This window comes from Mastigoproctus giganteus, chromosome 12, assembly GCF_048544385.1.
Source record: "Mastigoproctus giganteus isolate SK-2022 chromosome 12, ASM4854438v1, whole genome shotgun sequence".
Taxonomy (NCBI): Eukaryota; Metazoa; Arthropoda; class Arachnida; order Uropygi; family Thelyphonidae; genus Mastigoproctus; species Mastigoproctus giganteus.
This window is the reverse complement of record NC_143586.1, coordinates 155754359-155779761: the sequence shown is the minus strand read 5'-3', so window position 1 is coordinate 155779761 and position 25403 is coordinate 155754359. Positions and strand designations below refer to the sequence as shown.

The window sequence follows — 25403 nt, the reverse complement described above, 5'->3', positions numbered from 1 at the left end:
GATGATTAATATATGCTTACATTTATATTTTACTTATATTTCTTACCTTTGATCCTAATATTTATAAATTTTTTTAACTTTTATTATCTTCTTTCGATTTATTTATATTCGATTTACATCCGGCCTATTCTGGTTTATATTTGGTTAGATTTAAATTACTTAGCATATATTAATCATCACAGAAACAGAGAACTTCTTGTCGTTTTTTGCCTTCATTCTGGGTGGTTGGCCCCAGTTGAAGTCATCAAGATTGTCGGTAAAAAGCGATAATATATATATATATATTTTTTTTTTTTTTTTCTTTTTTTTTGCGTTTTCTTAGATCCCTGATGATATTATTATTGGATTGATTTACTTATTCTAATGGTTCTTTATATTATCCTTAATATTATATATATATATATATATATATATAGAGAGAGAGAGAGAGAGAGAGAGAGAGAGAGAGAGCGAGAATTCAAATACATATATATATATATATATACATATATATATATATATAGAGAGAGAGAGAGAACATAAAAATATACACAGTTTTATTGTGTTCTATAAAGTTATAATTTAAACTAAAATTAAACTGTTACAATAAAGGATTTACCACTAGCATAGAATACTGTAGCCAAACATATTGAGGATATGAAAGAAAATATTGTTTTAGAGTGTTAATATTAATATTAATAGCAGCAAGTGATACAATGGATGGAAGCATGTTTCAGCAATCAACCACTCATTAACTGAAGGCAAACTTCTGCACATCTGTTCAGCAACTACCCTTCCTCAATTTGTATTTATGCCCTTCGTGTACGTAGTCATTCAATGAGGAAGAGGAAGAATTCCATCAGCACTGAGTTTGCTTCAAAACCTTTAAATACCGCAATCAGATCATCTCACTGATGTCTAGTCACAAGACACTACAATTTGCAGAACTGAAGCTTTTCTTGGTTAGAGCATCCCTTTGTTCTCCTCGACAATCTTGTTGCCCTTCTCTGTATCCATCCCAGCAGCTTTCCTAAAACATCCTTCCTAAAATGAGGCCTCCAGACCTGTAGGCAGTATTCAAGATGTGACCTGTCTATTGTCTTATACAATGGGATAATCACCTCCTTATCCCTGCTAGCAAGATTCCTGTATATCATTGACAAAACCCTAAAAGCTGTCCTGGCAACCTGTCTACACTGCTTAGACAGGTTGCCATTTTAATTTTCCACTACCCTGAGTGTAATGCCACACCGTTGATATAATACTCTGGGATTACAACTACCCACATGCAGTACCTTGAATTTGTCAATGTTAAACTTCAACTGGCATTTCTCACCCCATATGCCTAATTTTTTAGTTAAAAGTTAAAATACGACACTGAAAGGTTACTTATAGCCATTATGATGCTCTTATAGGAAAAAAATAATAATAATAAATTAATTAATAAAAGCAATTGTTTTATTGCAACATGAACATGGAGATATTCCTAATTTTAAAAGCTATCAGTGTGTGTTATATCAGAAAATTTATGTTGAAAAATACTGAAATAGTGTCACATAATGCATGTTTTTGTTAAAACAGTGAATTCAAGTGGATGGGCATTGCAGCACTGGCTTTTCAAAAGCTTGTTTGAAGAATTGGATGCAAACCGTACGGAGATGTTATTTTTTATTCAGGATTCAGATGGTTAAGCAGCAGAAAAATGCTTGATCAGTTTTTGGGTTAACTAATTGAAATTAAAACATTTTTACACTCATGAGGTAAAACAATGAATTCAATGATATATTATGGCTGATTGATTTGGCTTTTATTTTTTATTTTATTTTAAGAGATATAACAATACAGTTAAGTAACTTGAATTCAACATTATAAAGATTGGTATTGGTAATGTTAAGAGTATTTCCGGTGCAAGGGCTATTTAGACAATATTGGACTGTCAATGTGGCCATAACTAAAGATGGCAACTTAGGGAACAAGCAATATGAATTCGGATGTAGTTATATAACTTTACTTGTTTTAGGAAAGCAAAAAATTTGTGGTGTGCATAATCTCCTATGATATAATAGCAGAGTGATAAAGGTTACTGTGTGTGTGTGTGTGTGTGTGTGTGTGAGAGAGAGAGAGAGAGAGAGAGAGAGAGAGAGAGAGAGAGAGAGAGAGAGAGAGAGAGAGAGAGAGAGAGAGAGAGAGAGAGAGAGAGGTTTAAATGAGGAAAACAGAATGGAAAAAGGTGAATAAGTGACATGTCCTGTCCAATTCTGGCTCTCGCCAGGAACATTTTAAGGAAAAGACTGATATCTCAGGTACAAAAAACACCATTAATGCTTTCAAAAATACCATATTTTCTGGATGACAAGATGCACCAAACATATGATGCATCCATGTTTAGAAGGCAAATTTTGGGAAATATATTTTATTGTATATATTTGAGACAGATCCACAAGTTCTTACTAAACAAAATGTTAAGGTAGAAAGAAGTATTTATTCACCAAAAATTTGTCATCACCAACAATTTCATTTCCTTCAAAGGATGCATCATCTTCAGTACCATCAAGTGCATTGCTGATTCAAAATTTCTTGAAAGATTTGGCAACTCCTGTTCCATTAATTCCCACATTTTCACCTATTCATACACCTATGAAATTGTTGGTTGCTTCATTTATTCTCATTGTTGTCAAATTGTGATTCAGCGTTTCCACCTTTTGGTCCACTCCTTACACTTCAATGCTATAAAGAATTTGCTAATTGAGGTTTCCAATGGCATTTGGTTAAGGCCTCCTGGAGTTAAAGCTAATTGCATATTTAAATCCGCACCATTTTTTTTTTTTTGTCTCTTCTATGTGTGATCTTAATTGGTCACAAAGAGCTGATGATTTCAGAAAGCCACTTGGATGTTTTGACCACACTGTTTCCAACCACAGCTAAAGATAAAAACATCACAGGGGAAGTTTAGGAAATGTTTTCAGGGAAAAAAAAGTGCTTTGGTATTTCAGATCATATAGTCTACATCATTTACAAAAAAAAAAAAAAAAAAAAAGCAAGCAATGGCAAGAATTACAAGCCACAATGACAATAAATAACCTTAATTTAGTTAAAGATGAATTTAATAGACACTTTCAGAATCTGATAGGATTGATTCAGTTTTGCTATTTCTGAAGAATCACTTTCTCCAGTTCTTCACTGATGCATTAGCAACGGCACATGATGCAAGAAAGCAAGCTTATATAGCATCAGCCAAAAAAAAAAAAAAAAAAAAAAAAAAAAAACACTCCCGCCTTCTCATTTCGCCCATTCACTCGCTCCAAATGTTTGTCTAGTTCTGCCTTGAATCCATTTAAGCTATCAACTTCTACAACGACAAATGGAAGTTTGTTTGCAATCAACCAACCACTGGCTAAAGGCAAACTTTCGCACATCTATCCTACAATTGTCTTTCCTCAATGCCCTCTCAGGTGATTATTCTGAGCAAGAGAAAAAAATCCCATCAGCACTGAGCATGCTCAAACCATTCAAGGCTTTATACACTTCAATCAGATCACCTAGCAGGTGCCTAGTCTCCAGACATTGTAATTTGCAAAACTTAAGCCTTTCTTCATAAGAGCAACAAAACCATTGTTCCATTCACTAATCTTATTGTCCTTCTTTGTACTTGTTCCAACAGCTCTACATCCTTTTTAAAATGAGGCCTCCAGACCTGTATACAGTACTCAGGGTGTGGCCTGACCATTGCCTTATACAAGGGGATAATCACCTCCTTATCCCTTCTAGAAAAATTCCTGTATATCATTGACAAGACACCATGAGCTACTTTTGCACATCTGCACTCTCAGAAAACTTCATATCTGCCTGCACAATTACCCCCAAGTCCTTTTCACTCTCTGCCACTGTCAGTGTAGTTCCACACAGTTTATACTCTGGGTTACTGCTTCCCATATGCAGTACTTTACATTTGTCAATGTTAAACTTCAGTTGCCACGTTGCAGCCCATCTACTCAACTTTTCTAGATCCTGTTGCAGCATCATACTGTCATTAGTGTCATTAACAACGTCTGCAAACTTGGACATTAAGCCTGATATACCATCATCAATATCATTAATACAGAAAAACAACAATGGACCCAACACTGAACCCTGGGGGACTCCACTCATAACATTAGTCCACGAAGAGCAGTGTCCATTAATTACCAATCTCTTTCTTCTTCCACTCAACCATCCCTTTATCCATAGCAGCAATTTGCCTCCAATGCCACGCTGCTCCAATTTGTGCAGCAGTCTTCCATGTGCAACAGAATCAAAAGCCTTTCTAAGATCCAACTATATGATATCAAAATTATTCTTTGCATCCAGTTCCTTTGCGACTACATCATAGTATCCAATCAAATTGGTCAGACAAGACTTCCCCTTAACAAACCCATGCTGTGTCTGAGCTATAACTGAAGCCTTATCTAAATGATCCTGCAATGCTTCTTTAACCACTGCCTCCATTAATTTCCCTAGAACGGTAAAAAAAAAAAAAAAAGTAAAGTGCAGCCATTATCAACCCACTGCAGGATGGAAGCCTCCTCAGCAATTCATGTTGAGGGAAATGGACCATAATCTGCCATGCTGGTCCAGTGCGGGTTGGCAGATCGACCGTATTCAGCAGTCAGGGGCTTGCGCCCCGGTCTACTCAAAGAGTGTGTGCTACTGCACTCCTGCTCCTGCCCACTCGGCTACGGAACAGGTCTGTAATTACCTGCGACTCCCTTTGATCCTCCTTTGTGGATTGGGGTCTCATTTGCACATTTCCAGTCCATGAGTACCTCCCCAAAGTCCAAGGAAGCTCTCATAATTATGGCTAAGGGTTTGCTTACTTCCTTTGCTGCCTCCTTTAATATAAATGAATAGATTCCATCCATCCACCCCAGGTGCCTTTCTTATGTTTATCTTCAACAATTTCTTCTTCACTTTGCTCTCAGTTATTACAAGATTATCTAGCTTACTGCCAGAGTTTAATTCACCTCTGGCATTCCCCTCCCTGAATAACTCCTCAAGTGTGAATGTAGATGCAAAATATTCATTTAGTTTGTTAGCTACCTGAGCAGGATCATCAACAGCTGAACCATTGATATCAAGTGGACCGATCTGATTCATCCCCTTCCTTCTAGAGTTTACATAAGTAAAGAACTCTTTGCTGTTTTTCTTTGCATCCTTGCCAAAGATTTCTTGTAATCTGCCTTTGCCTGCCTAACCTTCTTTGTGACAGACCAGCTTACATCTATCATAGGCTTCTGTGTCACCTGTTAATTTATATGTATCCCATGCATTTTTCTTCTCTGTCACATGTCTAATTAGTTCCTCTGACATCCATTTAGGCCTAAACCTTGAACAATATTTCTTAGTGAAATGAAAGCAAAAATGAAAGCTGATGGTAGTTACCTCTTTGAGTAAATCCCACTTCAGCACACTGTGATCATTGCCACCTAATGGTTCCTCTATCTGCAGATTCTTAATGCATGAAGAATCACTACTGATAATCAGATCAAGAGTATTACTCGCTCTAGTTGCCTCCTGACAACAATCATCCAATAAATCAACAAAAGCCTTGCTAGTGTGTGAGTGACCAACTCACAAATTCCAGTCAATCTCTGGGAAATTAAAATCCCCCATTATAAGACACAGTGATTTACTGGGCCCACTCTGCACAATTGCTCATTATACTCATCAGATTCATTAGGCCTATAACATACACCTACTCTCGTTTTTCCTTTCCCAGTGCTTATGTCACACCAAACAGACTCAACATTGCATTGTTCACCAACATCAATTGGATGCACTTCCTTAGATTTTATGTGTTTCTTAACTAACAGAATAAACCCTCCTCCCTTCCTGTTCTGTCTATCCTTTCTGTACACATTTTACTCCCCAAATTCCAATTCTGCACTGCTTATGTCTGTGTGACACCGCGTCTCTGATAGCACAACAATATCTGCCTTTGATGTCTTGACCAACACTTTAAGCTCATCAAATTTATTAACTATACTCCTAGCATTGGTTTACATGCAAGAATACATGCACCTGTTTCTACTCTTATTTACCCTCACACAGCCCTTGTATTTACTTGTTCCACTATGACTCCCAGCAGTCCTGGAAATTCCCATTGCTTTGCTTTCCAGGCTGCTGCTCAATTGCATTTCAATAGAAGCAGTGCAAGAATCACTTCCACCTCTGCCAGCAGCTACTGTTAATCTATTAGTCCATGTATCTTCCCCCAAGCTAGCAGTTTTCCAAGCACCTAACTCTACCTCAATAGCATTAGCAAATATTCTTGCACCCTTTCTATTTAAGTGTATCCCATCCCTGTAGAAGCAGTCTCTCCTATTAACAAGCACAGACCAGGCTGAGAAAAATTCTACCTCTTGAACCTGGCACAATCTTTCCAGGGCCAAATCGATCGACAAGGCTCTCATCATATACTCCCTCCTATTTTATATTTGTTAATAAAAGCTTGTTTGTTTGTTATTTGGTTTTTAGGAGCATTAACAACTAAGGCCATATTGCTCCGGGGATATGCGGTGGTCCATGACCTTTCTGTATCCTTCGTATTTGGTAGGCACGGGCTCAAACCCTGGTCTAATCAAGAAGCGTGTGCTACACACTGCTGCTCCTGCCCACCGAGGCACCGTGAATAAAAGCAATGTAGAAATAATTACTCTTAGATGATATGGTAGTAGTATATTCAACTGGTCTATTGAAAATGCTAATGGCATATTATGAAAGTGATAGATTCTTAGATATATCTAAACATTTAAGAAATGCTTATATAAAGTGAAATAGTTTTTTGGATTGCCATACCTTTGCAAGATGGCATTTTTGTAAATGAATATCATAAGAGCCCAACAGAGGAATCGACTTTGTAACAAACATTTGAAGGACTATATGACACTTGTGGCTCCCCATATGTACCAGATTAAAAAAAAAAAAAGTGTGTGAAAATTTTCAATCACAAGTGTTACATTAATTATCAAAAAATAATATTTTTGAAATGATATGGTGATATCTAAGCAAAACAAATAATTTCAAATTGCCCAGGAGTTTCAATGTACAGTTAGTCTTTTTTAACATAAGTGTGTATTTTAATTTTATGTATTTTTAGAAACCTGTTTATAAAAATAAACTTATAATTTTTTTTTTTTTTTTTTTTGCTATGAAAATAAATATGTGAAATATATGAAAAATATATGACCTATAAATTTTTAGGTTCCCTCACCAGGAAGGGGTGGTATATTACTTGTCTACAATATAAGCTTCTACTTTCAGAAATAAAATGAGTGCCACTACCTTCAGTAGCATAAAACTGATTAAGGAAACTAACCTATAATTTTACTTCTTAGGCTCAATAAAGGACAATATTTTGTATTTGTTAAAATTATCCCATATTTGTTTAGCTTCAAAAATTTTATTAACTTTTTTACGAGTTGTCCTTTAAAACCAATAGATAGATTCTAATAACATACTAGTATTAAACAACATCATACAACATGTAAATTTTTTTTTATAGATAAAAAAAATAAATTCCATAAATTCACTTATTTTTATATAAAAATTAAATTTATTGAAACTAGACAAAAAGTATGTTCCAAAAAACAAAATACATCACAGGAAATTGTGAAATTGTAAAAAGTGTGTTTTTTTAATGTTATTAGAATTAAATATTCCCATGTATGGCTTTCCCCCAAGAAATTAGCAATAGAAAAACTTATTCTGAATCACAGAGAGAGAAATAAAAGAAGAGTATCTAAATACTGCTAGTAGATTAAGATTTTTTTTTTTGATTCACAAGAAACTGCAGGTGAAATATTAGCAATCAGACATACCTGTTTGTTATATTGCTGTTACTATTACTTTCTCTTTCTGTATCCACAGACATTTTGGCACTTTTGTTGGTGTCTAGTGGAACTCTAAGTGACACCATACGATTGGCATAGTGGATAGCTTGACTATAAACTGTGGACTCTTCATTATTAACTAGTTCTAGTTGAAAGTCTTTTGTTAAGCTAGGCCATAGTCTCATCTGGGTATTTAAAAAAAAAAAGTATTGAATATGAAGGAGTTGGAGAATGAGAAGTAAAATTCATGAACTAATTCTAGGGAAAAACACACTACGCTGTGTTGTAATAGCATAATAAATTGAAACTTTAATTTCACATACTGAGAAGAACTAGATATAGTCTTCCAGAATTCTGGAAGAAAATTGTCCCCTTCTTATGTGAATAAAATAACTAAATTAAAATATTAAGATGGAAACTATGAAAAGCTTAACAAAATCTAGAAAAACAATGATAACTATGAAGTGTGGTAACAGCGCAGTCCTTTAATTACACTGAAACAAAAGAATACTTTTTTTTTTTTTGTCATACATATCAAAGTAAGTGAATTTGAAAGTATTTTTTATGCTGATTTCAAATATTAAATCAGCTTTTGTTCATCACCAGCTGTTTTAACATAATTTTAGTTTTATACAAACATCAGGCGACACTAGAACACTTAAAAAAAAAATGAACTTACTTGTTATCTTTAACTGAACTAGAATGTAGCTAATGATGATTTCCTGTTGTATTTTGCCTGTGGAACACCACTCCTCAATGTCCAACAGTAATCAGCTAGCATGTTTGGGTTCCACTTGCCCAGGTACCTCCTTTCCATTGTGGAAATAGTTTGATGAAATTGCTTTCTGTGCTCATCACTGACAGCTCCTAGGTTTTCTGGGAAGAAGTCCAAATGTGAATCCAAGAAATACATCTTTACAGACATACAGGCAGTTCCCGGATTTATGAGCTCTTTTTTTCAAGTATCACCAAAATCGAAAATATGAACATTAATTGCAATAAATAAATGCTAAACATTCATAAATACAGCATTTCAAGCCATACATGTAGCTATACAGTACTACTTAGTATTGTATAGCTACTGTTTTTTAGTTCAGGCAGATGAGAGCATCTCACTGACTCACATAACATAAAGTAGTTACCATGCTGACGTTACAAAGAGTGGTTATGTTGCTCTTTACTTCTGCTGTCTCATCTCATTTCAAATTTATCTCCCTTATTAATACTGCACAGTATGCCAAAACAAAGTAATACTATGGAGAGTGATGCTAATAAAATGTTTATTCATCATCATCGACTGATGATGATGAATAAACATTCTTTAACATTTGTAAGACATATATAATTTCTTTATTATTATAATTTGCTTGATTTTAAAGGCTATGTTTTCATTTCTTAGGATAAATAAATCATTGTTTAAGCGTAAACCATTTTGTTGACCTTTATTTAACATTACTATGGTAAAATTTCATCTAATATTGTCTGTGGAAAATGAATTCCTGCTTTATGATCGCACACTAAGAACAAATTAACTTGTAAAGTCGAGAATTACCTGTATTACATCCCATAATTTTATAGCCTTTAAGAAGCCCATTGACTATTTCTTGGTAATTTTTAGTCTTGAAATTTCCAAAAAATTTTTCAATAACTTTTAACCATTCTTCAAAATTCATTTTTCATCAGTTTTCTTATTTGGGAGCCCACAAATATGCCATCTTCATTTTGTTCTCACTAACTCCAGTAAATTTCTCTTTCAAATAAAGAAAACCTACCCCATTTTGATCCACTGCTTTGACAAAATTTTCATTAAATCAAACATAATATGCAATGGTGGTAATGAAACTTTATCGGGAGTAACTAGTGTTTAGTTTGCAATATTTTTTTTCCCTTTCATCTTCATTTCTTTGAAGCCACTGTTTTTTAATAAAATGTGGGTTGTTGATTGACTGTTGGAACAAACTTCAATCTGTTGTTGTGAAAGTTGATAGGTTAGATCAGGGGTCCTTAACCTTTTGCTTTAAGCAAGTAAGATTTTGCAGCTTACAATACACGCGAGCACCATATATTAAAATATAAATTTTTTTGCTTAAAGATTAAAAATGCATTTTTTAATTAATTTTTTAATCTTATATAATAAAAGATTTATATTTCTCAATTAAAATTTTTGGGTGCTAATATTTATTACCTTATCAGTGTGAACCTTGACTTTGAAGAGATGATGCCAAATCTTTGAAATTAACTTCTCCATTATGAAGAGATAATCACAAATTTTCTTCCAAATGTGATGACAACAATCTTGTCCCTTTTTTTGTTTTTGATATTGTTCATTAATGAAAAAGCACTTTCACATGTGTATGTTGATCCAAACAAAGTATTTTGAATGCTTCTCTTTGAAATAAAGGAAATTTTTGCTGTCAGTAGAACCCCAGAATTTTAAAATAGTTTTGCATTGGAAAAGACATTTCGAAGCTAAAGATGACTGCATATCAACAAGTTGTAACTCGGCAGCTGCTATTTCGTTTTGATTGAAAATTTGTTCCAAGTTACTGATTTCAAAATTTCTGTAATTTTATCATTAATTCAAATTTTGATAGGTGCTCTTTCTTGTATTCAAATCTTTCTTGAAATTGGTCACTAAGGTCTTTGATTACATTCCTTACATACGATGGGCACTCCCCAGCAGTTTCCTCCAGACATTTTTTTAAGAGTAGGAAAATGAAGCAACTTTCCTTCTAAAACTTGATTCTGAAACACTAAGTTTTTTCTCAAATGCAATAATCTCCTCATATAAAACTACCACAAATTTATCTTTTCCTTGTAGCCTCAAATTACACATTTAAATGGCTGAAGATGTCAACCATGAATGAAAGTGTAATTTTGAAATCTTCAGTAAAAATTTCATTAAAAAAGGTTTTCTTTATTGCTTTCTATTAGAAAGCAACACTTTCTAATTGCTTTTGCTTCTTCAAACACCTCCCAAATTTTGGAGAGTTCCTATCCACAACTGAGTCAAAGAACCTCTGTATGGGTAATAAGAATGCGATGCTTAAAGATCTTCCAAAAATGTTTTTAGAAGCCGCTTATTTAGGAATTTAGAAATAAAGTGGTTGATGAATTTAACAATGACTTTAAGACATCCTATAATTTCTTTTTGATCTTTCATTCATGAACACAAGACCTCAATATGAATCAAACAATGATAATGCACAGAATTAGCATCCTTTCATGTCCATTAACATAAGCAATAAGGCCTTTGTTTTTACCTATCACGGAACGTGCACCATCGGTAACAATTGATACAAGTTTACTCAGAAAAATTTTTTGCACTGTGAGGAATTTCACAAGTGCATCATATACATCTTTTCCATTTGTATGACCAGTAAGTGACAAAATAGCCAAAAAAATCTTCATAGTGCTGCCATCATGTTGAATCAAATGAACAAAGCACATGAATTGTGATATTCCCGAAACATCAGTCGATTCATCAAGTGCCAGTGAAAAAAATACACAGCTTTCAATTCTACCTAATAATTCATTGAATATTACATCTGCCATTTTATGAACTCGATTTGAAACTGTATCATTACTCAAAGGAATATTTTTGGTGGAGCTAAACAAGGTATCTTTCTGTTTTTCTGGTAAGACACTAGCAAGCACTTCTAATGATGACACTACAATTTTTTATTATTTTATCACTAGTGTAAGACAATGAATTCTTTACAGTTATATTTGATAAAATAAATGAAACTTCATTTGCTAACACTTTGCTACTATTAGCTTGACCTAAATTTAAAATAGTTTTCTGTCTTTCAGGTTTCTTTTTTCTTCTTGAAGTTTAGCTTTTCTAATATCACTAAACTTGGAAAAAGCTTCATGAAAATTCCTATGGCATGTATGGTAATGTCTTTCACAATTCAACTTCCGATAACCAGTCAAACACGCCTGACAATAAGAAAATTACACCAGTTCCACTACTATTATCTATTACCAAATAATTATATTCCCAAGAGGACTGAAATGCATACTTTTTAATATTTTGTTTCTTTGCATTCGAAAAGTGTAGGTCTAAATCAGACAACTGCGAAGGTAGTGTTAATGCATCATTTTTTCCCGTATCATATTCGTTTTGGTTTCTTTTTGAAAACTTATCCATTTTGAAAAGGTTTAGTAACTTTAGTTAATCTGTTAAAAGAAAATACATTTAAGTATTTGGGCGCAAAATTAAAAGATTTCTTACTATAACACTTTCATCACCTTTAAAGTCAGCACTATACAAATATGGTACCTATTGCAGCAGTGCAACTGAGCAGTAACCCAGCAGAAATGTGTTCTAACCTGTTAAAACCAGAAACTCAGAATTGCACGAGGCAGTATCCTCGAGCACCAGATTAAGAACCCCTTGGTTTAGATGGATTCAAGGAGAAACTGGACAAGCTGTTGGAGGGCATGAGTAGGTGAGATGGGAGGTGTCATGTTTCTTTTTGTTTTATTTGGCTAACCAGTCAGCTTGCTTTCTTGCCACATTTGTCACTGCTAATGCTAATGGTTTTTCTTATCTCTACTGTCCCATTCACAAATGAAGCAGCAATATTTGGTATAGCCAAATTGTAGTCTAGTAAAAGAGCAATCACTTTAAGGTCACCACGACTATGACAAGAAAACTGCTCATACTTGATGTTTGTCAATGTCAATGTCATGTTATCATAGGTTTCTTTTACTTGTGCAGCATATATGTTAAGGTACTGATGGTAATGCATTTCCACTATGGAGCAACACTGCTTTCAAACTCACTTTTGAGAAATTGATGAATAACTGCCATTCACCTGGATTGTGCAGGTGTCCTAGAGTTTCCATTAGAGAACTTACACCATTGCAGTAAACCAAATCACCTTCTCGAGAAAAATGTATAAATGTTTGCTGACATTTACAAAAATTTTGATGTCCTCATTCCATCCTTTCAGCCTAGAAGCCAAAAGTTCAGCTTGATTTTCAGATAAGTTCAGATCACAAACAAGATCATTTAGTTCCTCTTAAGATATTAAGTGTGGTTCTGAGTATGAACATGTCACCTTGCACATGGGATCACTAACTTCCTGGTCTTCTCTACAATCAATCAGAGTCTCACCATCAAACTCAAAATCATCTGGTTCATCTTCTTCATCCAAATTGTAAGTTTCTGTTGGTTTTGGAATAATATATAAACTGTGGACCCGGAGTCGTCAGAGCCAAAACCAGTAAAAAAAAAAAAACTGGCTCCATGGCTCCAACTAACTTGGTCAGTCATAATCATGAGGGTGGCACATATGTCATATGCTTTGATGCTTCATGGTGTGGTTTTAATTTTCCCTGTTCTTTTTGTTTACTATTTTTTTTATTTTTTTAATGTCAAAACCAGTGAGTGGTTTTCGAATAATGCACATTTTATTTTTTCAGAAATGTCAAATGTCTGGAAGCCCTCAATGATGAACAAAGGATCTAGAACAAAGTCTAATGTATCTGAATACTTTACAGTCATTGAAGATGATAAATATTATATTTGCACATGCCAAGTGAATAACACTGATGGCAAGATTTCGACTTGCGGAGCAAAAATTAGCAAACCTTTGACCAATAAGACCAATATTTCAACAAGAGCATTCAATTTGAAGTGTCACATAAGTCGTAATTATCCTGAAGTGCTTAAGGGTATAGAAGAGGAAGAGAGATTCAAGCTTAATAAGGCAAGCACTTCTGCTTTTTCATCATCAAATAGTCAAGTAAATCAATCAAATATTTTTAAATATTTTGTTGGTCAAAAAGTCACTGTGTCCATGAAAGCAGATCAATTCAAAAATTACATTATTGAGTTAGTGGTGAAGAATTCTTTATCTCTGAATGTATTTTGTAAGCCAGCCATGCTTGGTTTGATAGGAGAAATGGCCCACTACAAAGAAAATTCAAGGTGAAGACTTAACTCCTGGTCAGTTCCTAAAGGAAGTCTCTGATCCGCTGCCTTTCCAAGATATATGGTCCCATAGCTGAAGGTATCATGACCTCCATAGATGTTAGAAAATTTTTTTTATTGGGAAACAATGTAATGTTATCTGGCATTTATAGGTTGATCCTAATAGTAGTAATGGAGGCACCTGATGCAAGAAAGCAAACGTATGAGCTTATGTAGCATCAGCCAAAAAAAAAAAACCCAATTTCACAACTATCTTTCTTCAATTTGAATTTATGCACTCTTAGGTTCGTAATCTGAGCAAGCAGAAGAATCCTATCAGAATTCAGCGTGCTCAACACATTCAAGGCCTTATACACCTCAATCAGATCACCTCGCAGGTGCCTAGTCTCCAGCTGCTGCAATTTGCAGAACTTAAGCCTTTCTTGGTAAGAGGAGCCTTTTGTTCCCCTTCTCTGTATACACTCAGGCAAATCTATATCCTTCCTAAAAGTACAGATGTTTATTAACACATGGACAACAAGCCAAAGCAAAGAATGCTTTATGTGATTTAGCATTCAGAATAAGAAATCCTCAAGAATGCTCACCACAGGAGATGAAATACAAAGCAATCCACCATCTTCATCATCTAATATTAATTCTATTGATGAGTTTGATTTTGAAAAGATTATTGACAAACAGCATAGCTCAAAACGCTGTTGACTGGAATTAGAAAAAGGCATACCACTGTTATTTCTATTAGTACACTGACTAAATTCAAGTTAGAAGATTTAGCATCCCTCACTGAAGTTGAAAAAAAAATTGATTGCCAGATCAAAGATATCAGTAAAAGATGCAATATTAAAGTACCCTAAAATCAACTGGTGGTTGCATTGTCCCCTACTCAAGCCAGTGTAGAGCGTGCATTTATTTTCAGCTCTAAAAATCATTAAATTAGATTTGAGGGCATCAAATGAAAGAGGACTTGCTTGAGGCAATCTTATTCTTAAGAAAAAACTGCTACACATAATTAAAAATTTGAAAATTCAGTTTTTAAGGGAATTAAAGTTAATTTTTTAATATGGCAAATATAAGTAAAATTTTTTTTTTCTATAATGCAATAAGTTGTTTTCAATTCGTAATTCATTCGTTTTTGTTCATTAAACTAAAGGTCAAAATTAACTGTGTATTTTTAGCCTATAATATAAAAATCATTGCAACAGTGTTTTCACTTGTCATTTGGGTATGATCATTGCTCATTTTAACAGTTCAAAACTAAATTAGGATTATGATTAATTAAAGGAGCCAGAGCTGGAGCTGCAAAATTTTCTTCCGGTGCCACAGCCCTGGTTTGATTGATTTTTGATTTGGTAGTTGTTGGCGCATCGGCTTCTGTGGCCATATTGCACCTCCCAAGGTTTTTGCAGTACTTTGATCCAAGCCCGAGGCGGGAATCGAACCCGCAACCTTTGGGTTGCCGGGCAGGTATTTTACCCACTCGGCTAGCCTGGTCGGTGCCACAGCCCTGGTTATAATATATTATATTTATAATATAAATATAATATTTATATAATATATAAATATTATATTTATAATATATAATTTACCAATTTTAATAATATGTATAACTACCTATTATTATTCCAAAACATATTATAATTTATAACATATTTGGAATAATAATAGGAAGTTCTTCACTGTGTAACACAGGTCTTATAGCTGATTGTATATTTTGATATGTTTAGATTCATAGGTAATCCTTGAAATGTTTATTAAACAAAAATAATAATCTGTAGAATGGTATTTTGGTTCCTTCCAAATCATAGAAACTGTGAATGGCATATAATGTTGAGATCCATTTAACCAGACAGTAAGTAATTTAACACAACCGATACAGCAGAAAAGAGGGCACCAAGACTTATCTTGATCACCCACTTTATATCTGAAATTAAATTTGTAAGCTTTTATTTAACTAGAGGAGTGAAGTTTCATCTCTGGATTTAAAAGTTAGCTCACTACATATATAACAAAAGCTATTAAGATGACTGATACATTTATGAGGCACCTTAGGTTGTAAATGCACAGAAACATTTAAGTAATATACACAACACTTAAAGAAAGAGATCACAAGCAATAATGACCTTAACCAAGTGGAGTCTGGCACATGACTGTGAGAACGGTATACTCTGCAGAAGCAAGCAATATTACATCGGGTCTGAACTTGTGTGAACACTCATCTGCTACAAGTATAGAGTTTCACATAAGGTTTGAATATGTTTAATCATATCTCAGCCTGTCAGACCACACAGCACAGAACAACCCCTTTCCACACATTTACTCATTTTGTAAACTATTCTACACTTTATTACTATTTTAGTACTGTATTATTTATATCAAAATTTGTGTCACATAAATATTGTGATTGAGAGAGAAATTCTGTTCGTGCTTTTGAATTCAGCAAGAAAAAATACATAAGAATTAGCAATAAATGTTCATATGACAAAATGATCGGTGTTAGTGGCCAGAGGATCATTCAAAAGCCTCCTGTGAAGGACTTTGGCTCCATGAATGTTATAATAACAAAAACAAACAGCTAGCTATAATTTCTTCTATCTATATCTAAATTCCATAAGGAACCAGGAATTTCAGCAGAGTAATTTAAGATATATATATAAATATAAAATCATTTATTTCCATCGGATAAACTTTGAACCCACTGGTACAGTCAAGCTAAAGGGTTTATGTAATTTAAGTGATAATCTAGTAGTGATGGTTGGAATTCACCACCCAAGAAAGTCCCAGATGTTAAGGAAGTCACTTTGGTCAGTGATCCAAAATTTTTCTTGCAGTTACAAAACACTGAATTACTATGTATTGCCAGCGAACAGTAACAGGGATTATTTAAATTTGTTGATACAGTTGATGTTGAGATTACACAATAGGCTGTCCAAGCTTGGAATTTGACCACCTTATGAGAAAATATTTGGCTGACATGATAGGCCAAATGGCAGATTTAGGGATGAAAGATCAGATTAGTGATGCACAGAGGAAGTGATGTTGGATACAGACAGCAAATTGTTACTGTAAAGTGTTTGAATTATGAATGAGAGCAAGGCTGCATATCACAAACCAAAATGCAGTCAGAGTGGTAGACTGAACTTTGTGCAATGGACTAAGAAGACAAGTTTAGAATCCAAATGTACTCCTAAAATTTAATCTGGTTTACAGCAGGAATTAGTTTAGACTGGATTCTAATAGGAAAGAGGAGATTGTCAAAGAAGCAAATGGTAAACACTTGGCCTTCAAGGGATTTACATGCAAACCAAAAAGCTCAATATAATCCAGGAAGTCATCAATCAGTTGTTGACCCTTATGTGACGAATTGAAAAGGCTGGCACTGCAAGAAGATGGCAGGAAAAGCCAGGAAACTGTCATCAGCATAGGCCCTGAAATTTGAATAAACTGAAAGAAAAGGAAAGATGGCAAGAAGAACAAGGCAAAGAGGGTTCCTTGGAGCAAGCCTAAACTAATGTTCTGAATACAGAACATTAGTTTAGATAATTTGGGCAGATGGGCTAAGAAGTGGCAACTGAAGTTTAACCTTGACAAATGCAAAGTACTACATATGGGTAGAAGTAACCCCAGAGAAACGTACCAACTGTGTGGTACTACATTTAAGGTGGTAGAAAATGAAAAAGACCTGGGAGTAATTGTGCAGGCAGATATGAAGTTTTCTGAGCAATGCAGACAGGCTGCCAGGGCAGGTCATGGGGTTTTGTCAATGATTATATAGGAATTTTGCTAGCAGGGAAAAGGAGGTGATTATCCCTCTGTATAAGGCAATGGTCAGGCCACGGCTTGAGTACTGCGTACAGGTCTGGAGGCCTCATTTTAGGAAGGATGTAGATTTACTTGAGCGTGTACAGAGAAGGGCAACAAGATTGGTGAGGGGAATGAAGGGATCCTCTTACCAAGAGAGGCTTAAGTTCTGCAAATTGCAGTGGCTGCAGACTAGGCACCAGCGCGGTGATCTGACTGAGGTATATAAGGCCTTGAATGGGTTGAGCACGCTGAATTCTGATGGGATCCTTCCACTTGTTCAGATTACGAATCTAAGGGGGCATAAATTCAAATTAAGAAAAGACAGATGTAGAATAGATGTGCGGAAATTTTCCTTTAGCCAGCGGGTGGTTAATTGCTGGAACAAACTTCCATCTGTCGTGGAAGTTGATAGGTTGAATAAATTTAAGGAGGAGCTGGACAGGCATTTGGAGGGAATGGTGTGATTTTTTTTTTTTTTTTTTGGCTGATGCTGCATAAGCTCATACATTTGCTTTCTTGCATCACATGCCACTACTACTGCTACTACTACTACTACTACAGGTTGTAGATTTGTTAGAGAAGATAAGAGTGTGATTGTAAAGTAACCACTTTCAGCAGGGATCCCAAGATGCAGTAATTGTTCTGGAGCAAAGATATCAGATGACCAACAGCAACTGAGTTGAAGGCAGGTGATAACAAGGAAGCAATGCAGATTCTCGTATTTGTGCATGTTGCATAAATAATGGAAATGAGTTGAACATATGCCACAATGAACTGATGGTGGAGAAGCAAAAACTGACTAGAAAATGATTTTAAGAGAATTTTGCCTAAAAGCTTTAGTAAAGAGCAAACAGAGATAGGCTCAGGGAAGTCACAGATCAGCTGAAACATCAGACCATAATCTCAGACTGTTGATTGGTCCAAAATGCCAAATCCTCTAGACAGGTTTATAGTAAAGATTCTTGAACAAGCTAAGTAGGCTGCCCCCCCTCTCTCTCTCTCTCTCTTTTTTAGAAAGGAGAAGGAAACATGGAAGAAGAATGGGTGAGAGGGTGCCTCACCCACCCTTGAATGGGTTGAGCACGCTGAATTCTGATGGGATCCTTCCACTTGTTCAGATTACGAACCTAAGGGGGCATAAATTCAAATTAAGAAAAGACAGATGTAGAATAGATGTGCGGAAATTTTCCTTTAGCCAGCGGGTGGTTAACTGCTGGAACAAACTTCCATCTGTCGTAATGGAAATTGATAGGTTGAATAAATTTAAGGAGGAACTGGACAGGCATTTGGAGGGAATGGTGTGATTTTTTTTTTTGGTTGATGCTGCATAAGCTCATATACATGCTTTCTTGCACATGCCACTACTACTACTACCACCACCCTTCTTCCATGTTTCCCTCTCCACTTCTCTTTCCACAGGGCAAACCTCCAACCACATCACCCAAACTTTTAATGAATTCATTAGTAAAATTAAATAACTAGGCTTCCATAATGTTGACATGTCAATGAGCTTTAACTGAGTTGAAGTTCATCACCCCCCATCCAAGGCAACCACTGCCTTATTTGAAAAGTTTAAGCCTCAACAACTCCTAGCCCCCTTTTACATCCAAAAAATGTCAACTATTACATCCAAAAAAAGGAAACTAGGTATAGGTAATCCCCCTTCCTTGGTAATAGCAGAAGAATTTATGGCACAATTAGAATATGCCAGTATTAATTCACACAAATTATTGCTGAGATATGCTGAGGATATTTTTATTATCTGGGACAGACAACAGACAAACGGAAACTTTCTACAATCAACTTAACGCCAATTCCAACAAGAGTTTCTCAAAGAGGGGTAGGGGAAATAAAACTCTTCCCTTCCCAGATATTAGAATAAACATTAACAACCAGCATAAAAACCTCTATTTTCAGAAAACCTGCTGATACTTTGTTTGCTTTTAACAAATGTCTAATGATACACAAGAGTGAAAACAGATATCAAGTGTATATAACATTTAAAATACCTTTGATGATATCTTGATTCAGGACCACAGAATTTCTGCCTCAAACAAGAACTAGACTTCATAAAAATCATCCTCAGAAGAAACCAATACTCTGACATTATTAACAAGGACATGAACTGTATTAACAAAAATTTATATCTCCATCTTCCATCTCATTGAACACAGATTAGCCCAACTTGTATTCTCCTTCCACCCAGTATACAGAAGATCATCATGATGCTGGTTAACAAGCTAGAAAACACAACGTTAAGGCACGATTCACAAGCAACATAAAACTGAAGCAAATACTCTGCCCCTCACTATAAAATGAGTGATGTACATAGGCTGATTGTCAATGCAGGACAAACTGCCTGCAAAAACATCAAGATAGAGGCCTCCTCCATAACAACATTGCTTATTACAGCATTATAGAGGATCACAGAGTATATACCACAAGACCACCATCAAAACAGAAGCCTATCACATACAGCATGATCATCAAAAAACAATTAATGAAAACAGTTGTTAACAGAAATAATGTCTGATGTTTTTTCAATTATGTTATTATGTCAAGTTAAAATAAAGAGTCAATTTATGATGAACTCTGTAAAATCTGACACTTTAACAATTTTATACTTGTATCTATGATTGCACTTGCCTTTTTAAGAATGCAATTTTGATGTCATCTATTATTCAGTAAACTTTATAACTTATTAGCAAAGACTAATAAGTTATTCCCTCCAATAGTGTGTCTAGTTCTTCCTTGAATTTATTTTAAGCTATCAAATTCCACAACAACAAAATGAAGTATGTTCCAGCAATCAACCACCTCCTGGCTACAGGAAAACTTCTGCATATCTATTCTGCAACCTTCCTTTCCCAATTTGAATTTATGCTCATCATGTGCATAGTCTGTGCAAGAGGAAGAATCCTGTCAGCATTAAAGTTGCTTAATCCATTCAAAGCCTTAAACACCTCAATCAAATCACCTTGTGATCTGATTTTTAAATTAAAAAAAAAAAAAACTCCAGACACTGCAAACTGCAGAAATGAAGACTTTCTTGGTAAGAGCATCCCTTTGTTCCCCGCACCGATCTTGTACCTATTCATGTACTCATTCCAGCTGCTCCACATCCCTCCTAAAATGAGGTCTCTACACTGGTATGCAGTACTCAAAATGTTGCCTGACCACTGCCTTGTATAATGTGATAATTAGCTTCTTATCAATGCTAGCAAGATTCCTGTATATATCAGTGTCAAAAACCCATGAGTTCCTGGCAGCATGCCTGCATTGCTCACAAAACTTCATATCTGACTGAACAATTACTCCCCAGGTCTTTTTCATTTCCCACTACCCTGAGTGTAGTACTACACAGTTGGTACTCTGAGGTTATTGCCACCCATATGTAGTACTTTGTATTTGATAATGTTAAACTTCAGTTTCCACTTCTCAGCCCATTTGCCTAACTTTTCTAGATCCTGTTACAGCAGCATACTATCATTACTGTCATTAACCACCCTGCGAACCTTCATATCATCTGCACTCTTGGAACTGATATACCTTCATCGATATTAATGATAAATATATAAAACAACAATGGGGCCAACACCGAACTCTGGGACTCCAACTAATAGCATTAGTCCATGAAGAGCAGTGTCCACTGATAACCTCTATCTCAGTGTCCACTCTCTATCTTCTCCCACTCAACCACCCCTTTATCCATAACAGCAACTTGCCTTTAACACTACACTGCTCCAATTTGTACAGCAGTCTTTTATGTGTAACAGTATCAAAAGCTTTCCCTTTCCTGAAATCCAAGTGTATATCAAAATTATTTTTTGCATCCCGTTCCTTTGTGACCAAATCGTAGTATCCAATCAAACTGGTCAGATAAGATGTCCCCTCAACAAACCCATGATGTGTCTGAAGTATAACTAGTCTTGTCTAGATGGCTCTGCATTACTTCTTTAACCAGTGACTCCATTATTTTCCATGGAATAGAAATTAAACTAGCAAGTCTGTAATTATAATTACTCATGTTACCCTTTGTGAATTGGGGATACGTTCGCAGATCTCCCCTGAAACCAATGATGCTCTCATAATGATGGCTAAGGGTATGCTTACTTCCTTTGCTGCCTACCTTAATATAATTGGATAGATCCCATCCACCAACAGGTGGTGGGGGGTTATTCCCCACCACCTGTGCGGTCATGTTAAAGTTAAACAAAAAAAAGTGTTTAACTTCAACAATCTCTCCTCTACTTTCCTCTCAGTTATTACAAAGTCATTTAGCTCCCATTAGAGTTTGATAAACTTCTGGCCTCCACTTTTCTACAGAATTGCTCACATGTGAATGTAGATACAAAATACTCGTTCAGTTTGTCAGCTATCTAAGCAGGATCATCAACAGTCAAACCATCGATATCATGTGGACCAATTGTATTCATCCCCTTCCTACAAATGTAAAGAAATCTTTGCTGTTTTTCTTTGTATCCTTTGCTAAAGATTTCTAATAATCTGCCTTTGCCTGTGGTAGTTTATATCTACCACAGGCTTCTGCGTTACCTGATAATTTATATGCATCCTATACATTTTTCTTTTCTGCCACAAGTCTCATTAGTTCATATGATATCCATTTAGGCCTAATACTTGAACGGTATTTCTTAGTTGTTATGAAAAGCCTAGTTCCAAGATTAATTCATTGAATGGTTCCCATTCAGAATATGCTGATGGTAACACCATCAGTTGGTCCTATTGTATAAAATTTAAATGCAAACTGCTCTCACAAATTACAGTATATGGCTGACCATACAACAGTTGTGTGCCAATTTGATGTCCTTTAGTTCAACTAACAAGCAAAGGAAGAGAAAATGCCCAGTGTGGGTATAGCTGGAAAAATGTATGCTTCATTAAATATATGATTAATCTCGTCCATTAAGAGTAACTTACTGCTGCACAGAAATAACAGATTTAATTCTACACAAACAAGGTTTTGTCACACCATTATAACTATAGCAAAGAGAAACACAATAGGTGAGTTAAGGTCACTCACTAGGCACTGTCATCCATAGCATTAGTGCAGAGTAGGAGGCCATGCGAATGACCTTGAGTCGTTTCACGCTTTTCTCTGTACTTCAGTCATCCAGCTCGTCACCTGCATGACATTATATAATGGCAGCAAAAATAAAACCTTAGTGCACACGAGCAACTGATTGAATTTCTCCATAGTGTATTATTAAAATGAAAATGTCTTGTAAATTAATCTGCATGTACCTTGTTATAATCATTTATAACAATCATTTAAATGTCCTTTTCCAAAACTGCAAGCCACTAGCATGCCTCTCTAAAATTTGGAAAATTTTTAAATATCAAACCTCTCAATTCCCAATGTGATGGATTTTAATTAGCGTATTGTATTATGCTATTACTAGAGTAGCGTGTTGTTAGGTTTGATAAAAAAAAAAAGGATAAAAAACCTGCATGTAAAATATTATCATATAGAAAATTCAAAATAAAGAAATTATTCACCTGTTCAGCTGCTATTTCCAGAGCACTAGGTTCAGGAGGGCGCAAAAGGGTACTTGTGCGATGATTAATATGAGAATTTTCTCTACGGTTGTTGTCTCTACTCCAAATACTGCTAAAATCCTTGCCCTGTTATCATTTAAGAAAAAAGTTTACAATTACTGGCAGAAAACTAAACAAGCATATAGACATATACACAACTGCTGACATATCATTGCTATTCATGGAGCATAAGTAAAAAAAAATAGTGTGACTCCATAAGAATGACCATACTAATAATCTCAATAGTCAATGTATTTACCAAATGACCATACTAACAATCTCAATGGTCAATGTACTTACCAAAAAAGTTGGTACATTTCAGGACTGAATTTTTTCCTCACCAGGCACAGAACTGACACAATTGCTGATTAATTGTAATAAATGCACACTTGGAATGAGTTTATAAAAAAAAAAAAAAATAACACTAATTGTAGGTTAAGGATTGTAGTTATGGTATGAATGACTTGGTCATGTGTGTGTAAACTGTGCAATGGCAAAATGAGTGATGTATTTATACTATAATAATAAAGTGTGTGTGCGTGCGCGTGTGTCTGCGTGCGTGTATATATTCATGGTGCCATGACCCTGTCAGTGTGCGAGACTGATTGGTGAAACAACAGGGCAAATGTGAGAGTAAATTCTTATCATGTCGTCCTTGTTTTGCACCTCTGAATACATGTAGGTGACATCCCTAAATATGACTGTAGTTGGGGGATGCACCCAATCTAGTTATTCCCCCACCACCTGTGCGGATATCATGCTTACCCCTTGAGGGTGGCATGGCATGGGCAGCTGGTCTGGCCAGTGTCGTTGTGGGGCTTTTTTTTTGATGTGACATGTCCTTGGGGACGCCTACAACCAAGTAAAGCTGATTGGTCACGAAAAATGTGTCACAGAAGTGACATCATCTGCGGCTTCTGCCAGAGGTGCTTCCCACATTCCTACGACTAGTCTGTGCCGAGTACTCACTAGTAGCGTGTCCGAGTGTGATGCATTTTTCATGACTGGCACAATATCTCCAGTTATGGTTATTGTGAACCAATTTATAAAATTCAAAAGCCATTCGTTTGAATTTTGTTGAACTGCATTAAAAAAAAAATGCAGTGTACCTTGTATGCATGAAAGATGTTTTATTTTATATAAAAACATCCTTGGCTTGGAAGAAGTTAGTGAAACCTAATTACCCATTTGTTGAATAGTATGACTTACAACAATACAAGTATTTGTCATATGACTGCAATAATACAATTTTTTGTCATATGACTGCAATAATACAATTTTTTGTCAACAATTTCTTTTTCCACACACACACATTTCGCTGTGGCGAAATAACACTCCCAAAGACTCTTTGGGCAAAAACAAAGAAGATTCCATCGCAAAGATTGACAAGTTAGTGTGTCTCCACTAGCAAGGCTTTGGGGAGCATCAGATTTCAAACTCACAAACATATATTCATGCATTACACAAAAATAATGCCAGATGTGTCAATTTTAAGCACCATCCGTGCCTTGACGCTCGACCACTATATTAACGCTCATGCCCAAGACAAACAGCTGCAAAGTAAAATACACACGATTACAGTGACATTAATGCCTTCTTCAGGGTAAATGATGTGAACTCCTATGACTATTACTTGGATGTGTTTAGAGCTGGCATAAATCGAAACAAAGTATTTTCCCTTCTGTTTCAAGTTGCATTTCTTATTTCAGGTCTTACTTGAACATGAACCGAGTGAGAAGTGGCACAATCTGTTCAACCCATTCGTCTCTATGCTGTTCCAACACTACTAGTTTTTTTGTTGATGAGGCATGTCTGATGAGACTGGAGTAGCTCATGCATGTTGTTGATATCAACTGTGTCCATTCCTAGTTGGTTAGCAAGCTCAACAATGTCATTGGCAACAGCTGCTTTGTTCTTTTCATATTTCCTGAAGTTGTGACATGCCTTTGGCCATGGTTTTTTTTCCAGTGACTGTTTATAACAGTTGGTTGTCATGTCCTCCCAGGTTGCAACAAAGTTTCTGATGCCCTTCATGATGTTGAAGGGCTTCGACAAATCACCTTACTGACTGCTTATCTTTACTGTGGCTACTTAAAGGTTACAGTTACTTAAAGGTGCATTGCAGGTAGTAGGGCTTGAAATTTGAAAAGATGTTCATTGAAGTTTGAAATTATTGCAGGTAGTAGAGTTTGAAATTTGAAATGATGAAGAGTTGGCTCAGAGGCACATGGCACTGATTCTGATCTTCTACCCATATG

The 25403-nt window shown here is 35.4% G+C and overlaps 1 protein-coding gene across 1 annotated transcript in view; it reads right to left on the bottom strand.

Annotated features, from left to right (window-relative positions):
* The window catches only part of Sbf (SET domain binding factor), a 540931-nt gene that overhangs the window by 237653 nt on the left and 277875 nt on the right, over positions 1–25403 (bottom strand). The window contains 2 exon segments of the mRNA XM_090386505.1: positions 7836–8032; positions 23107–23232. Of these exon segments, the coding sequence (XP_090242631.1) occupies positions 7836–8032; positions 23107–23232 (323 nt within the window).